The sequence below is a fragment of the Nuphar pumila genome, chromosome 4 (genome assembly GCF_984573655.1).
Source record: "Nuphar pumila chromosome 4, dmNupPumi1.hap1.1, whole genome shotgun sequence".
Taxonomy (NCBI): domain Eukaryota; kingdom Viridiplantae; phylum Streptophyta; class Magnoliopsida; order Nymphaeales; family Nymphaeaceae; genus Nuphar; species Nuphar pumila.
In genome coordinates, this window is record NC_143252.1 from 124,868,262 (window position 1) to 124,886,102 (window position 17,841).

The window sequence follows — 17,841 nt, forward strand, 5'->3', positions numbered from 1 at the left end:
GCATGACGGGTTTAAGGTATTATGAAATCTTCAAGCCATTGAATGAAAGTATTGCAATATGTTTTAATACGAGTAATATTGAAATCATATTTCCTTCAAAAATTTTATTGAAATCATATGTGTGTATTGTTGTCAGGTGTTTTAAGCTGTTGGTCAAGATTCGCTACAGACGTGAGAAATATAAAATAAACAAATTCTCAAGGAGAAAATCGTGTCCGAGTAAGTAATTGTTATTTTTTTTTAAATTTTGTTCGTCTGTCGGTGTGGAAGTAAAACAAACAGACGCTACATTTCACCAGTGCATTTGATTAAGCCGATCATCTGGTTTGTTAACTTCAAAACCAACATGGCGAAGGAATCCATTGGAGCCCAATGTTCCCTCGAGGGATATCATATGACATGCATAAGTGACAGATTCAAGTTTTGAATCCTTCAATCACTTGTCTCCAACTCTCGTCTTAATATGTGTAAAACTAGACTAGTGCTCGTGCAAAATTGAACGTTGATTTTAAGCAATAGTTAACCCCTAATTAATTTGTTCGTCGGTTTTGGGGATTTTTTCAGCAATTAGTGCAACTCTCTCCTCATTTTGGGGTGTTATTACATATTTATCTGCTTTACAATTGGGGAGTCAAAGATAGGAAGAAGGTATGTGTGTGTGTGTGTGTGTGTTTCCTTCCCTCCTCCAAAGTTGCTTGTTAAAGCATCATCTAAAATGCTATCGAGTTCACTGGTCCCAATGGTTCTAAAGCTGTACATAGTTGTTCAAATGTTGACCATGTTACGATCGTGTATGTTGTTTTCAAGTGACATGTTTTTGAGTGAATAAAAAAAGAAAAAAGAAAAAAATGGACAGATAAAAGAGATGAGATTTTTATGTAATAGCCTAGCCCCCTTTAAATTTTATGCGGAATACATGTTGGGCTTGTCAACTTGGCTTGTCCATTGATTATCCTTACAAACACAATCCATAAAGACAAGAGTTAGTGCGATTGACCAACATCGGTCAAAAAAGAAGAGTTTAGGCCCTGAATTCAAAAAATGTCAGAAGCAGCTTTTGACATGTACGCTCTTGCTTTGTGATGTTTCAAATGTAGCGACCTTGATAACACTAACAAAAACTTATACCTACCTTTGAACCCCAAAGGATATAAACATGCTCGCTCTAGGGAAACAAAATAATAACAAAAAATGATCTTATCGTATAGCAAATATGATGTGATTTTTAAAACGCCCTACAATTTTTACTACTCTCTCCATGTTCAAAATTGCAAATATCTAATTTCAAAAAGACCTTTTTATCTTTAGCACATGTGACTTCTTAAATATATCTTAATTTTCTCTCACATGTGTAATTGCTTTTTGCAAAACTGTCTTAGTTTTCAGATTTTTATATATCTGATCCAACATTGAAAACTTATGCTTTTATAGTCGTTAAAAAGTTGAGACATACCGCTGTAACTTTCCTATTTTGAGTCAAAGCAAAAAAGGACTGTAAGGTTCTCATTTGTGTATTCCAAAACCAAAACAAAAGCATGCTTTGCAGCACGTGCCTTTTGTCTTTTTTATGCTATTTTACAACTACATGCATTAAAAATAAAAAAGAATAAAAAAAAGAATAAACATAGTTAGCTTTCCAACACCACCCAGATTACCTTGATCTTACAGGCAGTTGGAGAGAAACATCTTATGAAAAATAGAATATTTGGTTGTTAAACTTAAAAAAACGAGAACCATAGAAGGGTTTTCGGCTCTTAATCAAAACAGAAAAGTTATAGGCTTATCTCTCAACTTTCCAACAACCATAAAAATAAAGGTTTTGAGCGATACAGACCTATGTAAAAAAAAAAAGTAATATGCAAGGATGCTTTAGTAACCAAGGCTTTGAATTTGGGGACATGTCATTAGCTGTAAAAATTAGTGCTAAGATTTTACTTTTCACTCTTTATTTTCAACTTCAATTTTCTTTTATATAAATCATAGTATGTATCATGAAACTTGGGTAATAAACATGATCAAAGTATTCTCTTCTCTTGTTGCTGTGTTTGGAAGCACCAGTTGGTGAATGTTGAAGACTTCCGTCAGACCTGTCATTCTCTGTTTTCCCCACTTGTAAAGGAAATATGGTAAATATGATTGTTGCACTCATGTTTTAGAATAGTATCTGCAAAGCAAAGTTTTTCTCCCTTCCACTCAAATACTAACAGCTGAAGTGTTACCAGCAGGGAGATGCAAGATCTACGTGTTTTGTTTAGTAGAAACTAGCCCTTGGATCATGTTTTTCCGACATCTAAGTTGTATAATATTGTCAATCTGACCCTCTAGATGCAATCAACATGGTTTGTTTGTTACCAATTGCATCTTGGATTGTGTCAGATTAATGTAAAACTTTTTTTTTAGTTGTAAAATTTGTGAGCCATTTAAATACTTGGAAAACCTGCTTATATGGCACAATTGTGTGATCCAAAACATGCTTCCAACTAAACAAACCACGTAGATCACATCTATAAGGTTAGATTCACAAAAAAAAAAAATGAAAGGCATGGTGTCTTTTAGTAGATTGTATCCTCAAGTGTATGCATTTCATCTGCTTTGGCTTCAGATTATGTCCATCGATGTTGACATAATGCTCAAAAAATACTAACCCAAAAGAGAAGGCCAACACAATTCACCAAGTGACCAATTAAAAGAAAATGAACATGCTAATGACAGATGTTGAACCATCCAAGCAAGGCAACATAAGAAAATTGATATTCTAGAAACAATTTAAGACCATGTACATGCATAAACCATAACCCACTGAGAATAACTACTTACTACTTCCTCGTCATCAACTAGTCCAAATCCCTTGATACCTACCGCAATAAACATTATGACACAATGCTTTACAACAACACTTTGCAGATAAAGAGAATCAAAACTGAAGACAAGTAACACCCAAGGTTGAACTACAGTTAATCGAATACAAATCCATCCTGCTTCACAATTTAACTAATCAAATACCTGATAAGAGAAGAATGAATGTCAAGTGAAAGAAAGAATATTTCAAGCTAAAAACTTGAGCAAAAATCATGCTTGTATGGTATTTCATGAAGCTAGTAACATGGGCCCTTTTTTTCTTTTTTTCCAAAACAAAAAAAAAAATCCTATACATCATAGTATGAATGCTTAACATCATGCCCCTTACTTAGCAGAGAGCACTAGTCCTTTTTTCCTGAAGGAATACAGAGAACATCACTGTTATGACCATAATAAATAAGCATGATTTCCAAGCAATATATGCAATCCACAAACGAGGTGAACGAGAAGCAGCAAACCATAATAAAGTTAGCCGGCAGCAGTTACACTCTTGATTCAGCCTGGAAAGTGGCAACTGTTGGCTACATAATCCACTGAAAATTTTCTTTTCCAAAGCAGTCAGTGAACTATCATAAATGCTGGACAAAATATATGAGGAACAGAAAACCCTAAAAGCAAGAAAACAACATAACTGCAAGTATGAAAACAACAACAAGAAGCACAAAAAATGTAACCACTTTCTAACTTTTCCAGATACTTGAGTTACTTGCACCAAATGAATGGAATAAGTGGGTAACTGATGTAGCTGGAAAGATCAAACTATTACTGACGATTACAGAGTGGCATGAAATGCTTCATGGCCATAATGTATCAACAAATACAAGTCCCAGACATCAAACTAAAACCAAACTGCTCTACAAAAAATTAAAATAAGCAAGGAACCAAATAACCGGGAAAGAGAAATAACAAAACAGAAATTTATGAGTGTCTCAGGTTCTTCATATCACAAAGGACATCAATGGATAGCTGCAGAGCGCAAGGAAACAAAGAGTAACTCGTGAAGAGACATTGTCCTGGAAGCAATGGCAGTTAAAAGATAGTGGAAATCATAAGGTATCCAATTCTTTAAATCTAGCCAAGACAATGAGGCCTATCGAAAGGGAAAAAAACACTTAGACAATAAGACCATAAACAAATAGAGGTAAAAGAGCATGACAAGCACAATGAACACGACTAAATGAAGATGAGGTCTTCAAATAGCAAGGGAAGAAACGCCCAAGGCAGAAACCCATAATTCCAAAAAGGACAGAAAAGGAAACGAAGAAACTAATTAGCTGGGTCAGAGTTTCTATCGAAGCTGAACGGTTTTTGTGGGGCCAATTTGGTCAAGATCGAATTTAACACATTGCCAAACCAGAAGCCAACAGAGGTCCCCGAGTTGGACTACCCGCGTTACTATGTCATGGTGTCTTTTAGTCTGGTCTTGTCCATCTTGTGTTTCAACAAAACAGTCTAATCGAGTGATAAACCAAGCCCAGCCCAGTTAGAGGGAGTTTTGCCAGACAACCCGGTGCTGGCAATGCCGTAGTTGTCCCGCATTTGATACACATCCCACATGGGACAGGGTCCAACTCTTGCATCCAAAAAGTCAAACGTGGCCCTTAGTGCCCTCATTGAACACAAAGCCCTAAGAGAAAACAGATGAAGAAATGGGTTTGTTAATGATTTTGAAGACATGAGAGGAACATGACCAAATCACCAGCCGCCGCAGCTGTCCATGGATCAAAGCCAGGTCACACCCCAACTTGGATAAACCAGATCGCTCAATACACTTAACCAAGTAAAAGACCCAATTATAACCGACTGGAAAAAAAGGCCTCTTACAGCTCCAAAGCAACTTGGATGTATTTTTCAATACGTGAGGTAGACGAACCCAACAAATATTTCTGACCTATGATTCATGTTACTCAATTTCACTGGGTTGTGTTTTTTGATTGATTGCCACCAGCGGAATGAGTGAGAGTGCAGATATACAAGCACGCGCACGATATTCCAAAGACCCAAACAAACTAACTCTCTCTCTCAATTCTGTAAGACAGGGAAGGAAGTCGGCACACCAGTAAAGAATGAACAATAGAAACTTTACTGGCGAGACCTAACAATAAGGACAAAGCACTCATGGTTGGTTGGTTACACCTCATGCGAAAGAGTTCTTGCCATCGTCTACTCCTTTCCATCAAGTCCTCAATCATTTACCAATAGTGCACGTCAACTTGTGTCGTGTTGGGACGTTGCAGGTTCAAAACCCAATGGTATAGTTGTAAAACTGGTTGGGGTCGGACTCTGTACTGATGGAAGGCTGCAAGGGGTACACATCAGCGAATAGACAAGAGACGCTATTTTTCAATGCACACGACACACCAACATGGTTGTCGAGGGCATAAAATCTGGCGCATTTTGCCATATTCCACTAAAGAAACGCTCCACTTTGCATCTAAATAATTCATTTTTTGCCATACTTGGTGCTAAAATCCTGGAGTAGAAGTATAGTCAGCCGAATCTGGAGCTAGCAGCAGCTTCTCAAGCAGAGTTAGCAGGTCCAAGGAGACTTCTTGACAACTTGATCCAGAGATCCACAATCCAGGCAAATTATACACGATCAGAAGCATGCATGAATGACCTTCTGTAGGCTCTCAGCTTCACCAGGTACGCTATGCCTTACCTGCTTCCCATGCCGTGGAAACTTGAGTCACATCCAACGCCTGCATTTGCTCGTTAGCTGCAAAACAATGCTCAACTGTTGAATCTACAGGCTAACCTAATATCCCGAAAGCATCATTGTGGAAGCTACAAATTTAATGATCCTCCACAAAGCAGAGAAGAGATGATTAAATTTAACACAGAAACCTAAACTCTCAGTCAGCCCCATTTTAGACCAATATGGACTGAAATCGCGTTCACGCAACGATAAAAAAACATGGTAAAGAAACTAACCACATTTTGGAAAAGGTGACCACGAATGCACCAACCAATAGTCTCAGTAAAAAAAAACTATTAGGGACTTTTTTTCTTTAGTGAAAGCACCGCCACCTTAAAATCTAAAACCTGAACCCACACCAATTGAGCTCCTCACAGCTAACAGAATAGAAGAAAATCACCATGATAATCTTGAGTTTTAACATGAACTGAAAACACTAGCAAGACTAAAGTTGCGACAGGAGTGCAAATATTGAAGGTCTCAGTATTCATGTTCTTCCCTTCAAACATTAAAGTTTTACTCAGTTACAGACAGGCCTGCGCTTTTGAATAGAAAACTGTAAAGCTTGGTGAGATGTAAAGGGTGGGCCATAAGTTTCGCCAACACTGCTCATCTGGTCTTCAGTTTTAGGCTGGAGGCTTCATCAACAAAAGACAATAGGTCTGGCTCCAGGCTTCATGTATCTCAGCTGTGTGTATAGGAAGGGAAGGCAACAAAGGTCAAAAAAACAGGAACATTAGAAAATCCACATATTGGCAGGTCTGTCTAGGTTAAGATAAGCAAGATTGTCAATTGTGACAACCTCGCTACATAAGTCAAAGCAACTTGAGTTTCGCAAGAAAGATGGAGGGAAAACACGATTGTCTACCTGCAGGCCCTACTCAGCGAGGACCCCTAATAACCGTGGTGTTTTCCATGGGAAACAGGGGTTTGACCAGACATCCTGATAAAAAAACTAGAAATCAGATTCAGGAAATTTTTAAAAATATAATGTACTATTTCGTAATCATTCAGAAAAAGTGGATCCTAAACAAAATTGCAGAGATAATGGTAACAATAATAATAGGAAACCCTGTCAGCTGCATAGGGGTATAAATTATAAATCAGTCTAAAGAAAAAGGCTTTCGAGACTAAATTGGAAGAACAAATCCATCGGTACAGAAGAAGAACAAACCAGCTTCTTACCCTGAACTACCTGACCGGCCTGATACATAACCACCATATGATCCATAGCCACCTCCACTGCCACTCTGTATATGAAAACATCAAATGGTTTAATATTTCTCGCACCTCCCAATGCCAGGAATAGTCAACAGTGTACAAGGTAAAACAACAAGAAACGATAAGCAAACCAACTCCACCCCCCATCCCACAGAGAGAGGGAGAGAGTCTCCAATACTCCAATCACAATCAATTTCAAACAATAAGCAAATCATAACTTTCAAGTTAAGGTAAAAACAAAACGTGCAAACATCACCTGGCCGCCAGCATAATTTTCATAACTGTCAGAAGAGGGCACATCAGAATGACCCCCATAAGAACTTCCGCCATTATAGGAGTATCCCCTTCCATGAGATTTAGCATCCGATCTTCCCCCATATTTTGGAGGTTCATGAGGACCTCCTGGCATGGGAAGGTAAGGAACAGCTGGGGAGAATGACGGTAAGACACCTTCCCTTTCAAAGCAGTTAGCCTTCAGACGCATTGCCACTTGAACAAGCGCGTTTCTAGCAATATCAAGATCTCCGCTGATCTGCAGAGTCGCCGTTCAAAGGATAATTATCAAATTTCTTAGATAAAGCTTGGAGAAAAGAAAAAGATCCAGTTTGATGACAGCAGCAGTTCAGAACAGCATTATTCTATCATGCAAACTAATATATCACATACCAGTACTCACAAAGCAATAAAAGCTCTACGAACCTGGACCATCTCATCATCTTCCGATGCAACCTTTGGGAGATTTTCCTTTGAAAAAATACGAATATTAGCTCTAGTTAGTCTCCTCATCTCAGATATGATTGTCCCGCCTTTACCAATCAAGCACCCTATGCGTGCTGTTGGCACAAGGAGACGGGTAGTGTATGAAGGTTCACCAGATTCACGCTCAATCTTCTCACTGCATCTTGGCTGAAGCCTAACTGCAGCATCAACCGTCGCTGAAACAGGGTCATCAAAGAACTGGCAATAGAACCCAAAAACGAAGAATTAAAGAACAAAATAAGGCAACATCAAAGGCCAGGACATGACAAAATTTTAGAAATTTACCTCCCGAGATGAGACAGATATTATACAGTCATCTTCAGCAGTAGAACTCTCAACTTTAATAATTGCTCCAGATTCCTGTCTTATTTGCTTGATTATACCACCACCCTTGCCTATAACACCACCAATATAGCCAGTAGGGCACACCAGACGGAGACCAAATTCCCTAGCAGAATTTTCATCCCTAACAACTGGCGCAGGGAAAAAAGGATTTGAGGACCCCACAGGCCAATTCCCACCAGCATCACCCTTGTACCCACCAAAAGAAGTCAAAACTGGAGCAAGACCCATGATTGGGTTAGCAGTGTTTGGACCCATGAACTGACCACCAGCTGGGTACATGTTTGGTGCACTTGAAAATAGCAGTGTTTGTGACCTTGAAGGATTATCATGGAGACGGGATGATATCTGATAAAGTGCCTTTCTAACAACAGATTGATCCCCAGATATCTGATGCCAAACAAATTCGAACAGTTCAGATGCCAGCAATGCAGACCACTTACATGCTTCATTCAATAAGGATCCACCATAATACAATTAATAAGACATGTGAATAGTTTAAAATAAGAGAAAATAAGCAACAGAAAGCAAGAGGATGATAACACATAGTCCGCGGACCAGCCATGGTGAGCATTACACACTCTAGTCAACAAGGATCCACCATGGAAAACGACAGGATATGAGGAAGAGTTTCATGCAAAATCTAACAATTGTTCTCCCACTTATCAGCAAGGTCAATCTCAACCATGGCAATTGTTGAGGCAACAGTACATTATATATTATTGCTAGTTTTCCACGTCCAGCTTATTTCATCCCCTAACGGGTGAGGAATATTGACTGTTCTAAAACAATTTACGCTACCATCAGATAAGGGTGAAGAGGTTCAAAGAGTAAAAGAGTTACAGAAAATTACTACCTGAAGAAGCTCATCAGAATTCATAGCGCAGGGAGGAAGCTGATCGTTCTTCAATATGCGGATCTGAGCACATGTTTCACTCCGCATGTTCTGAATGATTTGACCACCCTTTCCGATGATGCATCCAATCTGATCAGAAGGTACAAGCAAACGTGCAGTGGCCACCTGGTTCTCTGGATCAGTCTCTTCTTCACCAGGTGTCTCATCAGCGGTAATCCTGTCATGTACCTTGAAGAGTGCATCTTGTGCTGGGCAGAGAAAGTCTATCCCTTCTTCTTCAATATCAGTCCCTTTACCCCGTCGGCGAGGACTGAATATGGTAACCACACGCTCATCACATCCAGGCACCGTTTCACCAATACGGATTTTTGCTTGACTTTGGGCCCTCAGTTGCTTCACAATCTCACCTCCCCTACCAATTATGCTTCCAATCTTCCTCCCTAGACACAAGTAGCGGTACACAGTATCGTCTGGCCCAGGGGCATACTGATCTCTCTCATCCCCTGAATGTCTCCTCTTGCCACTGCCATTTTCGTTCATGGCCATTGGGTCTGCTTGATGATGGGGCCGTTTACCAGAGTTGTATCTCTGACCGGCCATTCAAGAAAACAGTGGCCTCAAAGTGAAGCTGGCTTGTACCAAGACCTGCCAGGAAGGCGATAACATTCAAAAAGTATGAAATGTGCATGGATTAAACAAAAAAAGAAAGATGCACATTCTTGAAGCAGTTTCTGCTCAAGACCATAAAGTACAATATAAAAGGAAGCCATGCTATTCACTTCAAAAAGAAACTGCAACAACAATGTCAACCGACAGATTAATACGAGAAAGCATTGAATGAACCACCAGTTAGTCTTTCAAGTTCCAATTGTCCAATTCAAACTAACAATCAAGACACGAACTCGACATCGGACCACTGAGTCCTACCGAAACTAATGGAGTACAGGTACTCTAAAAATACATATGCCGAAATCAACAGCAACCACAGTCCAACCCCGCTCCCTTCTCATGTTCCACTACAAAGGACACATTCCCCTCTGCCCCCACAAAAAACAAACCGTTATTTAGATGTCAAATGGCAGTCAGTAAACTGAATCAAACATCATCAAGAACAGCTCACTTAGGCAACGTACTACTTTAGCACTTCAACGTTTAGCTGATTGTTTCGAGCACTCCACGAAAATAAAAAATAAAGAAACCCTGAAACCTAGCACCATTTTGCCCTCGTTTCAAATTGTTGGTACGCATGAAACCCCCAGACATCATACTCATCCGAAGCTCCAAACCCCTCGTAAAAGGCAAAGGAAGCCCTGAACCCAATAACGCGCTAATATCAGATCCTGATATTCATCAGATCACCCCATCGGACGTCAAAACCCCATAAAAGAACACTACAAACCCAAACCCTAACATCAAGCTCGTCTGCCTACAGCTTCACCATTCACCATTAATGAAGAAACAGCATACAATAATGTACAAATAAAAGAAGCAACTGGACCAGGAAAGAATCCGATCCCGAACCCCTAAACCCCCAAACCACTAACCCTAACGGGGACGAGAGAAACAGGTACCGGTTTGTACAGCGAAAAAAGGAGTAAAAGCATTTCGAGGGAAATTGAGAATTCGCGGAAATACATGAGATAGATGCCGTACCTGGCCGATTTCCCCCTGAAAAAATAACCCGAGAGTGTGGAGTATAGAGAGAGAGAGAGACGGTAAGACATATAAGTAAGGCCTTAGTTGTATGGGGGTTGACAATTAGGGTTTCGGTTATCCGGGTCGGGTCCGGGTTGAAACATGCCAGATCCTCAAAATATGTGGCTTGCAAGCGTCGTCCAGCTCGCTATTTAGCTGGCTTCAAGTAACCTCCAAAAATTGAGCTTCGTGAACCAAGCTATGAGCCAGATCAATTAGCCAAGCCGATTATGAACAAAGAAGCTCGGCTTGACTTGGCACTTGTAGGCTCGTTTTATATATTATATAATCTTTAGTGTCGCACGAAAGTGCTTTTGTGGTGCATATCGCGTGCCACTAATGACTATTAGAGCATATAAACTTTTGATAATGCTTTCGCGCGTCACTAAAGGTTTTTTTTATTTTTTTTAATTTGTGCATACCATTGATCGTCGAACTTTTGCAGTTCGACGTTACACCCTTCATTAAACAACAAACAAACAACAACAACTACGCCTTCATCCCAAAACAATTGGGGTCAGCGATATGAACCAAAAAAGAAATTCATTTTGGGTCTTCCACATGAATCCTTTTCCTCCAATCATTTCTATCCAACGCCATGTCCTCGGTGAGGTTCAAAGCATTCATATCCTTTCCTATCATCTCCATCCAAGTCTTCCTAGGCCTACCCCGACCTCTTTTAACTAATATATTTTCCCATTTCTCCAACCTTCTAACTGGAGCATCATTAGGCCTTCGCCGAATATGTCCAAACCACCGTAAACGATTTTCTCGCATCTTATTTTCAATGGGTGCAACACCTACCTTCTTACGTATCTCTTCGTTCCGAATCTTATCTTTTATTGTATTTCCACACATCCATCTAAGCATCCGCATCTCATCTACACTCATTTTTTGAATATGATGTCTCTTGGCAGCCCAACATTCCGTACCATATAGTAAAGCGGGTCTAATAGTCGTCCTATAAAACTTTCCCTTCAACCGCAATGGCATTCTACGATCGCACAACACTCCAGTAGCACTTTTCCATTTCATCCACCCAACCTTTATCCTATGATTTACATCTCCATCAATTTCCCCATCATATATTATATTATGTGCATTATATATTATGGAAAACACTTAAAAGAAAACTTTTTTTTATAAAATGAGCCAGCTCATGATCAACACATAATGAACTTGAGCTTGGGACCACTCGTGTTGATCTCACAAGTCGAGCCTAAGGAGAGTATTATTACCCTTAACAAGTCAAGCTAGAACATCCCAAGTTTGGTTTACTCGGCTTGTTTTTCAGCCCTACAGAACAGGATGCGACTATGGCGAGAAGCAAATAAGAGAAACGAAAGAGACATCTTAGAGTTAGGAGAAACCGCCTCTAATTTAAGAAGCTATCCAGTCAGTGTTGGGGAACTCCTCTGAATGCCTTATCAAATTGTTCCTACCTTCTCAACATTTGTAGAGAGTGAACCTTGTTGAAATGGTACGGCTACCACATTTCTCTCATTCTCGTCTTTATTCAAATAAAGATACATGAGACAATTTGAAAATCATTTTAAAAGATAAGAGAAAATTAACTAACTTAAAAACTATTTCAACTCGTAATTAACACCTACATTAATGGTGATGTGGACTTTGCTAGCCTTAGGCATCTTGGCCTCCTAAGTCATGCATGCATACTGTCATGGCCCAATCCCTGGGAGGTCGGCCCTGGCAGATCCGGTTCTCTAAACGGGTGCAGCGAGGAAATGTGTGTGGGTTGCGAAAGGGGCGGGCATGACCTGGCAGCAGCTGGGGTGCTGCAGCACCGGTGGCAGCAGAGGGTTCAATAGCGGAGGCAGGGGCGGCATGTTGGGTAGGTGTATGACACACTACAGCGGCATGGCATGTCGTCGGGCAGGGATACAGTCTTTGTAAAATCTGAAAGGGCTAAAATGGGTGCCTAAGTCATGGCCATCTTTAAAAACTCGAAGGTCGTGGGAGTTGTGAAAGGCACCCTTCTTCAACAGGGTCGTCAGGGGGTGGGAGATCTAGGCATACCCCTTAACAAACTTTCGGTAGTACCCGGTAAGGTAAAAAAATCTTTGTTGTCCCTTGAGTGATTGGGGTATTGGCCAACTCTGCATTGTCTCTACTTTCTTGAGGTCCACCTTTACACCTTGACCCGAGATAACATGTCCTAAGTAATGGACATGGGTCTGACCAAATTTGCACTTGGTCTGCTTAGCATACAATTCATGCTCAGTGAGGGTTTCGAGGGCAATCCGCATGTGGTGCATATGGTCTTCCCAATAGTGGTTGTAGATCAGGATGTCATCGAATAAGACCAATATGAACTGCCAAATGTAGGGTCAAAATGTGTCATTCATTAAACCCTTAAAGGTTGTTGGTGTGTTGGTGAGACCAAAAGACCTCACCAAGAACTTGTAGTGGTCATGGTGCGTTTGAAATGTTGTCTTTTGAGCATCTTTTGGGGCCATGTGGATCTGATGATAACTAGACCTTAAATCCAACTTTGAGATATAATGTGCCCCGTGGAATTCATCCAACAACTCGTCGATTACCGAAATTGAGTACTTGTCCTTAATCATAAACAAATTAAGTGTTTGATAATCGATGCAAAACCACAAAGATTTATCCTTCTTCACCAACAAAATCAAAGAAGAATGCAAACTCTTGTTGGCCTGAATAATCTCCTCAGAGAGCATCTCCCTAACCAACAACTCAATTTTCAGCTTCTGAGTATGCGCATACTTGTAGGGTTGTACATTTGTGGTATTGGCCCAATACTTAATGAGGATCGCATAGTCGTGCCACTCAGTTGGTGGTAGGTTCTTGGGCTCATCGAACACTATGCACAACTCCTGGAGTAAGGCCTCCAGGTTAGTTGGGGTCTATGTTGGGGTCATGGGCACCCCATCTACTGCTATCAACACAAATATTTGTGACACACCCCACCCGAACCACCCTAGCTAGTTGTTTAGACTTAGCCAGAGAAGCAAAGGTCCATGAAGGAGCTCAGATCAACACCTAATGGCTTTTGTAATCAAACTTCATAATCATGTCCTCGAAGTTTCGTCATACATAACCCAAAGACTAGAGCCACTCCATCCTCAACACCACGTCTACACCCTTAATCGACACTACGAACATGTTTGTGATTAAGATCATCCCCTAAATTGTTAGTTGAACTGCAGGGCATAGGGCAGTGCATCTAAGTTTTCTATTGTTTCCAACTACTACCTTAAAAGATTGTTAATGAGAAGTCTCACACTTGGCTCTTTTAGTCATCTACACACAAATGAAGTTGTTTGTCGAACCAATGTCTATCAACACTAAGATAAACATTTGACCGGTTCTACCTTACACTCTCATGGTCTGCGGTACCTCCACACTATCTAGTGTGTAGTACCAAATCTTTGAAACCTCCTTTGAAGTGTCATCGATTGCATCAGTTAACTTAGTGTCACTAGTCTCACCATCCTCAGTCTCACTATCACAAAGGTACGGATTCATGACATTACACTTGTGGTCCTTTGTCCATATCTCACCGCAGTGATAACAAAGGCCCTTCTATTGACGATCCCTCGTGTGCTCGTGGGAGAGCCGCTTCACTTCCATCTTAGGGTGCAACTTTTGTATGTGTCTTGACTGCGAAGGTAGAGTCGTGGCTTGATCAGCAAGACCAACACCTTTTCATATGCTGAATCATTTTCATTGGCCCTGCGCACCACCCCGTGTGCAGTTGCCTAGTAGAAATTGATCAAGCGCATTTTTAAATGCAAATTCCATCTAGTGTATGCCGCTTAGTGCATGGCCGTCCCATACCAGCTATCACTTTCAAAAGGGGCACACATGTGCCTTAGCCTTGCGTGACCTAAAAAGTATTGCAACTTCATGCATACGTTACAACAAAACCTCACCACCGAAGGAACAAGAACTTGCAGTCTCCAATCTGAAGAACAATTGATGATTGAACACCATAGCGAAGAGCACCACCCAGACTCATTCACCGCCTAGGCATTCACTCGCTTGGCCTCGAGTCACCATACTCGGTTGGAATCACCTAATGTGATCCCTGAAGGAATTAACCCTAACCCACATGCACTCCCGTGCGTCAAACCGCTACACATGGAATAATTTATGCAAGTTGAGAGGTCCTTAACCAAATCTCTAAAGGCAACATCCTCTGATCCGCTGGCACTGCTGAACCAAACAATGCTCCACGTCACTGCTGCCATACAACGATGCATTAACGATGATGCTGTTGCCTATCGCGTGCCATACTACCACCGCACGTCATCAATAAAGCCAACACACACTGCACGTTTCTACACTTAATGCATTTTCCACTCAATAGAGCTCCACACTGCAACTGACCTATTCCGAAAGTTCGGTCCTGTAAATTGACAAACTCTAATATAAGCATTTGTAAATTGAAAACCTTACAAGGATCACTATTATCAAGTAAGCCAAATTTTAGAGATGAAGAAACATTATTTGGAAATTAATCAATTATATAAATTTAAAATGAAGAAGTATCCAAGTTGTATGATATTAAACACAAATCAAAATTCATAGACCCTTGAACAATTACTATTTCAAATGGTTATCCACCTGTGCTATGATAATGATTAAATAACTGTAACAGTGTTTATATACAAGGATAGCTGGCAAGTTGAGTATAAAATGGTTTCGGAAATAAAACATGTTCAGGTTTGAGGTTGGTTCAGGTGATGGGTCGGGTTCCAAATAGTCCATGTTCGGGTTAGGTATGCAACGAGTTTGGGTACAAACCCATTTTCAATTTAGACACAGACTGTATGGACCATTTGAATCGAGCATAAAGACAGGTCGAGTGAACATGAGTTTGGATCTATATTTTTCTAGATATTCTGTCCAACAAGTCCAAGTTCCCAAACATTTCAAGAGAAGATCCAGGTCTGAAAAAATGGTTCAATCAGGACCAAAGTCCTCAGTTTATGAGCTTATGCTAAATAGACCTGTGCCCTCAGCTTATCAGGTCTTGATCCATTCCAACCCCGATACCAGACGATGGGTCTGGACCCACACAACCACATCTGTGATGAAGCCAACCCGTCGGGTGTATATGGATTTGGATATCATACCCGAGTCACTAGACTAAACGGTACCACCGACTTAATCGGAACCGTCCACCGATCCGTAACACTGAGTCATTAGGGCGGTTTTAAGCTGTCACATAGATCAGTGGACACGAACGCGAGTTCCAAATTTTTATGGGAAAAAGGACACGAGGACACATATTTATATTTTAAAAAAATTTTAATCAATAAAAAACTATTCTTTTGATATTTATTAAAAAAATTCATATTTTTATTGACAAATATAAAAAATATTACATATTATTCAGATATAGTAAAAAAAGTCATACGTGACTATGTGTCCGATCGCGTTAACGAACGCCTTGAGTTCACGCCCCTAAAAAGTGGCGAATCCCTGTGGCACAAGTTTTAAGTGGGAGATTTGCCTCCAACGTCCGAAGGCAAAACCTAAAAGGCTAAAAGGCCCCGCCATCCTTTTCAGTTCTCTGCGGAAGCATGGCGGAGGTGGAGGGCTCGAACCCAAACCTTAAAAAATTGCTGAAGAAGAAGAAGAAGAATAAGAATAAGAAGGAGAATAAGGTGAACAACGAGGCTGAGGGCAACGCCGGTTTCCTCCAGTCAGAGATTGCGTCGTTCGCTTCCTCCATCGGCCTCGCTCCCTCCCTCTCTTCCTCTTTCCCCGATTCTGGGTTCGATGACACCGATTTCAGGAAGGCCGGCCCTCTTAAGCCCATCAGAAAGCCTAAATCCGATCCCTCCGGGGAATCTCCGTCGGAAAACCGGAAGGCTGGGAAGAAGGGAGATGATAAGCACAGGGACACGGCATCTGAAAACAGGCCTTCAAAATCACGGAAAAGCCTTAAAACTAAACCCGAGGAGGTTGCATCAGGAAGCACTAAGAATTCGCGGAAGAAGGCGCGAAAAGAGCAGCACGGGGAACGTAGGGTTTCTGATTCAGAAAACGTGAAGGTAAGCAACGCTAGTCATAAGAAGTTCGGTTTTGATTCGTTCCAAGAGCATAAGGGTGATTCGACGGGTGATAGTGGGAAAATTCGTAGCTTGAACCCTAAGCATAGTAAGAATGCGAGCAAAAGCGGTGAATTGCCTTCGGATTTGTCGGCGAAGACCGTAAAAGAGAAGTTTCCGTTGATTGGAGCTAGCGCGCTGTCTCAGTATTGGTACGAGGACTCTGCAAAGTTGGAAACCCAAATTCTAGGTTCTGTCCGTGGAAAGGAGGCTCCTACGATGGATAGAGATCAATGGAATTTGCTCATTCGGAAGAAAACTGAAGTTGCGGAACGGATAATGGAGCAATACAGTCATGATTACGAGCTCACGAGAGCGAAGAACAGCGACATGAGGATGGCTGCTGCAGCTCAGAGGTCAGGCACGGCTGCTGACAAGGTTGCTGCATTCACGGTTTTGATCCAGGACAATCCAATCGCTAATTTAAGGTCACTCGATGCGCTCCTAGGTACCTGCAGTGATTTTCATGGTTTCTTATTTTTTTTTGTAAGTTTTTATATCTACTGCCTCTTTGCTTGCATATTTTAACTGCATGTTTATTTTGTTTGTGATGGGTTTTTTTACTTCTACATTTTTTTTAAAATTATTATATGACGATAAAATCAATAGTTTGATTGTGGAAGTGATTGGTTCACAATATTTGTTGGCAATGAGAAGTTTCCTTTAGCTTTATTGACGAGTTTTGTGCATATGTATTGGTTATGCTTTTATAAGATACGTTGCTAATTAATTATTAATCTTAAACGGACTGGATTTGAGATTGCTACTTAAAAGTACTATCCTGAAACAGATTTCTTCTTACTGAAAAAAAGAATCTGAAATAGCTTGTTGGAAATAAAGGATTCCATTACTGGTTTTAATGATAAACTGATAATTTTTGTAAATGCTGTCTTATGGCTTGAGTGGGACATGGAAATGCTTTGTATTAATAGATAATGGGGTGATATAACAATTAACGAGTCTAGGATTCTAGAAGCAATTTGTATTTTTTCTGGTACGAGTTTGAATCTTAATCACAAAAATTCTAGCCATAGATTAGTAAACATATGGTTGTGAAAACATGGCTGTGGAAATGTTCTAACAAATTTATTTGCTTACAGATAAAGTAAAATAGACTATAACTTTCTGTATGTAATCACTTTTCATACACTGGCATACATGCACTCTTAGATGTGTTATTGCATTATGCATTTTTCAGCTTTAGTCTAAAAGTCAGTGTATACAGATATTTGGAAATAATCTCTCCCTTTCTTTTTCCTCCTTAAGAAGGTTTATAACTTTATCCTGATGATTCAATTTCAGCA

General features: G+C 40.4%; 2 protein-coding genes across 4 annotated transcripts in view; one reads left to right on the forward strand and one right to left on the reverse strand.

The window, feature by feature from the left end:
* Nucleotides 1-5,935: 5,935 nt before the first annotated feature.
* On the reverse strand, nt 5,936-10,434 carry LOC149840924 (RNA-binding KH domain-containing protein RCF3-like). 2 transcript variants are annotated; one of them, XM_090003464.1, is made up of 8 exons: nt 10,389-10,434; nt 8,736-9,380; nt 7,823-8,269; nt 7,478-7,735; nt 7,035-7,310; nt 6,743-6,807; nt 6,426-6,500; nt 5,936-6,245 (listed from the first exon to the last, which is right to left on the reverse strand). In XM_090003464.1, exons 2-7 carry the CDS (start codon nt 9,333-9,335, stop codon nt 6,452-6,454), a joined length of 1,695 nt encoding a protein of 564 aa, XP_089859590.1. In that variant the 5' UTR covers nt 9,336-9,380; nt 10,389-10,434; the 3' UTR covers nt 5,936-6,245; nt 6,426-6,451. The 2 variants fall into 2 exon arrangements, with proteins under 2 accessions (XP_089859590.1, XP_089859591.1); XM_090003465.1 differs by lacking the exon at nt 6,426-6,500.
* Nucleotides 10,435-15,970: 5,536 nt separating this feature from the next.
* The window catches only part of EDA25 (CCAAT-binding factor), a 60,533-nt gene continuing 58,662 nt past the window's right edge, over nt 15,971-17,841 (forward strand). For both annotated transcript variants that reach the window (XM_090003466.1, XM_090003467.1), the window contains exon 1: nt 15,971-16,985. In XM_090003466.1, the coding sequence (XP_089859592.1) occupies nt 16,007-16,985 (979 nt within the window). In that variant the 5' untranslated portion in view covers nt 15,971-16,006. The remainder of the gene's footprint in view (nt 16,986-17,841) is intronic.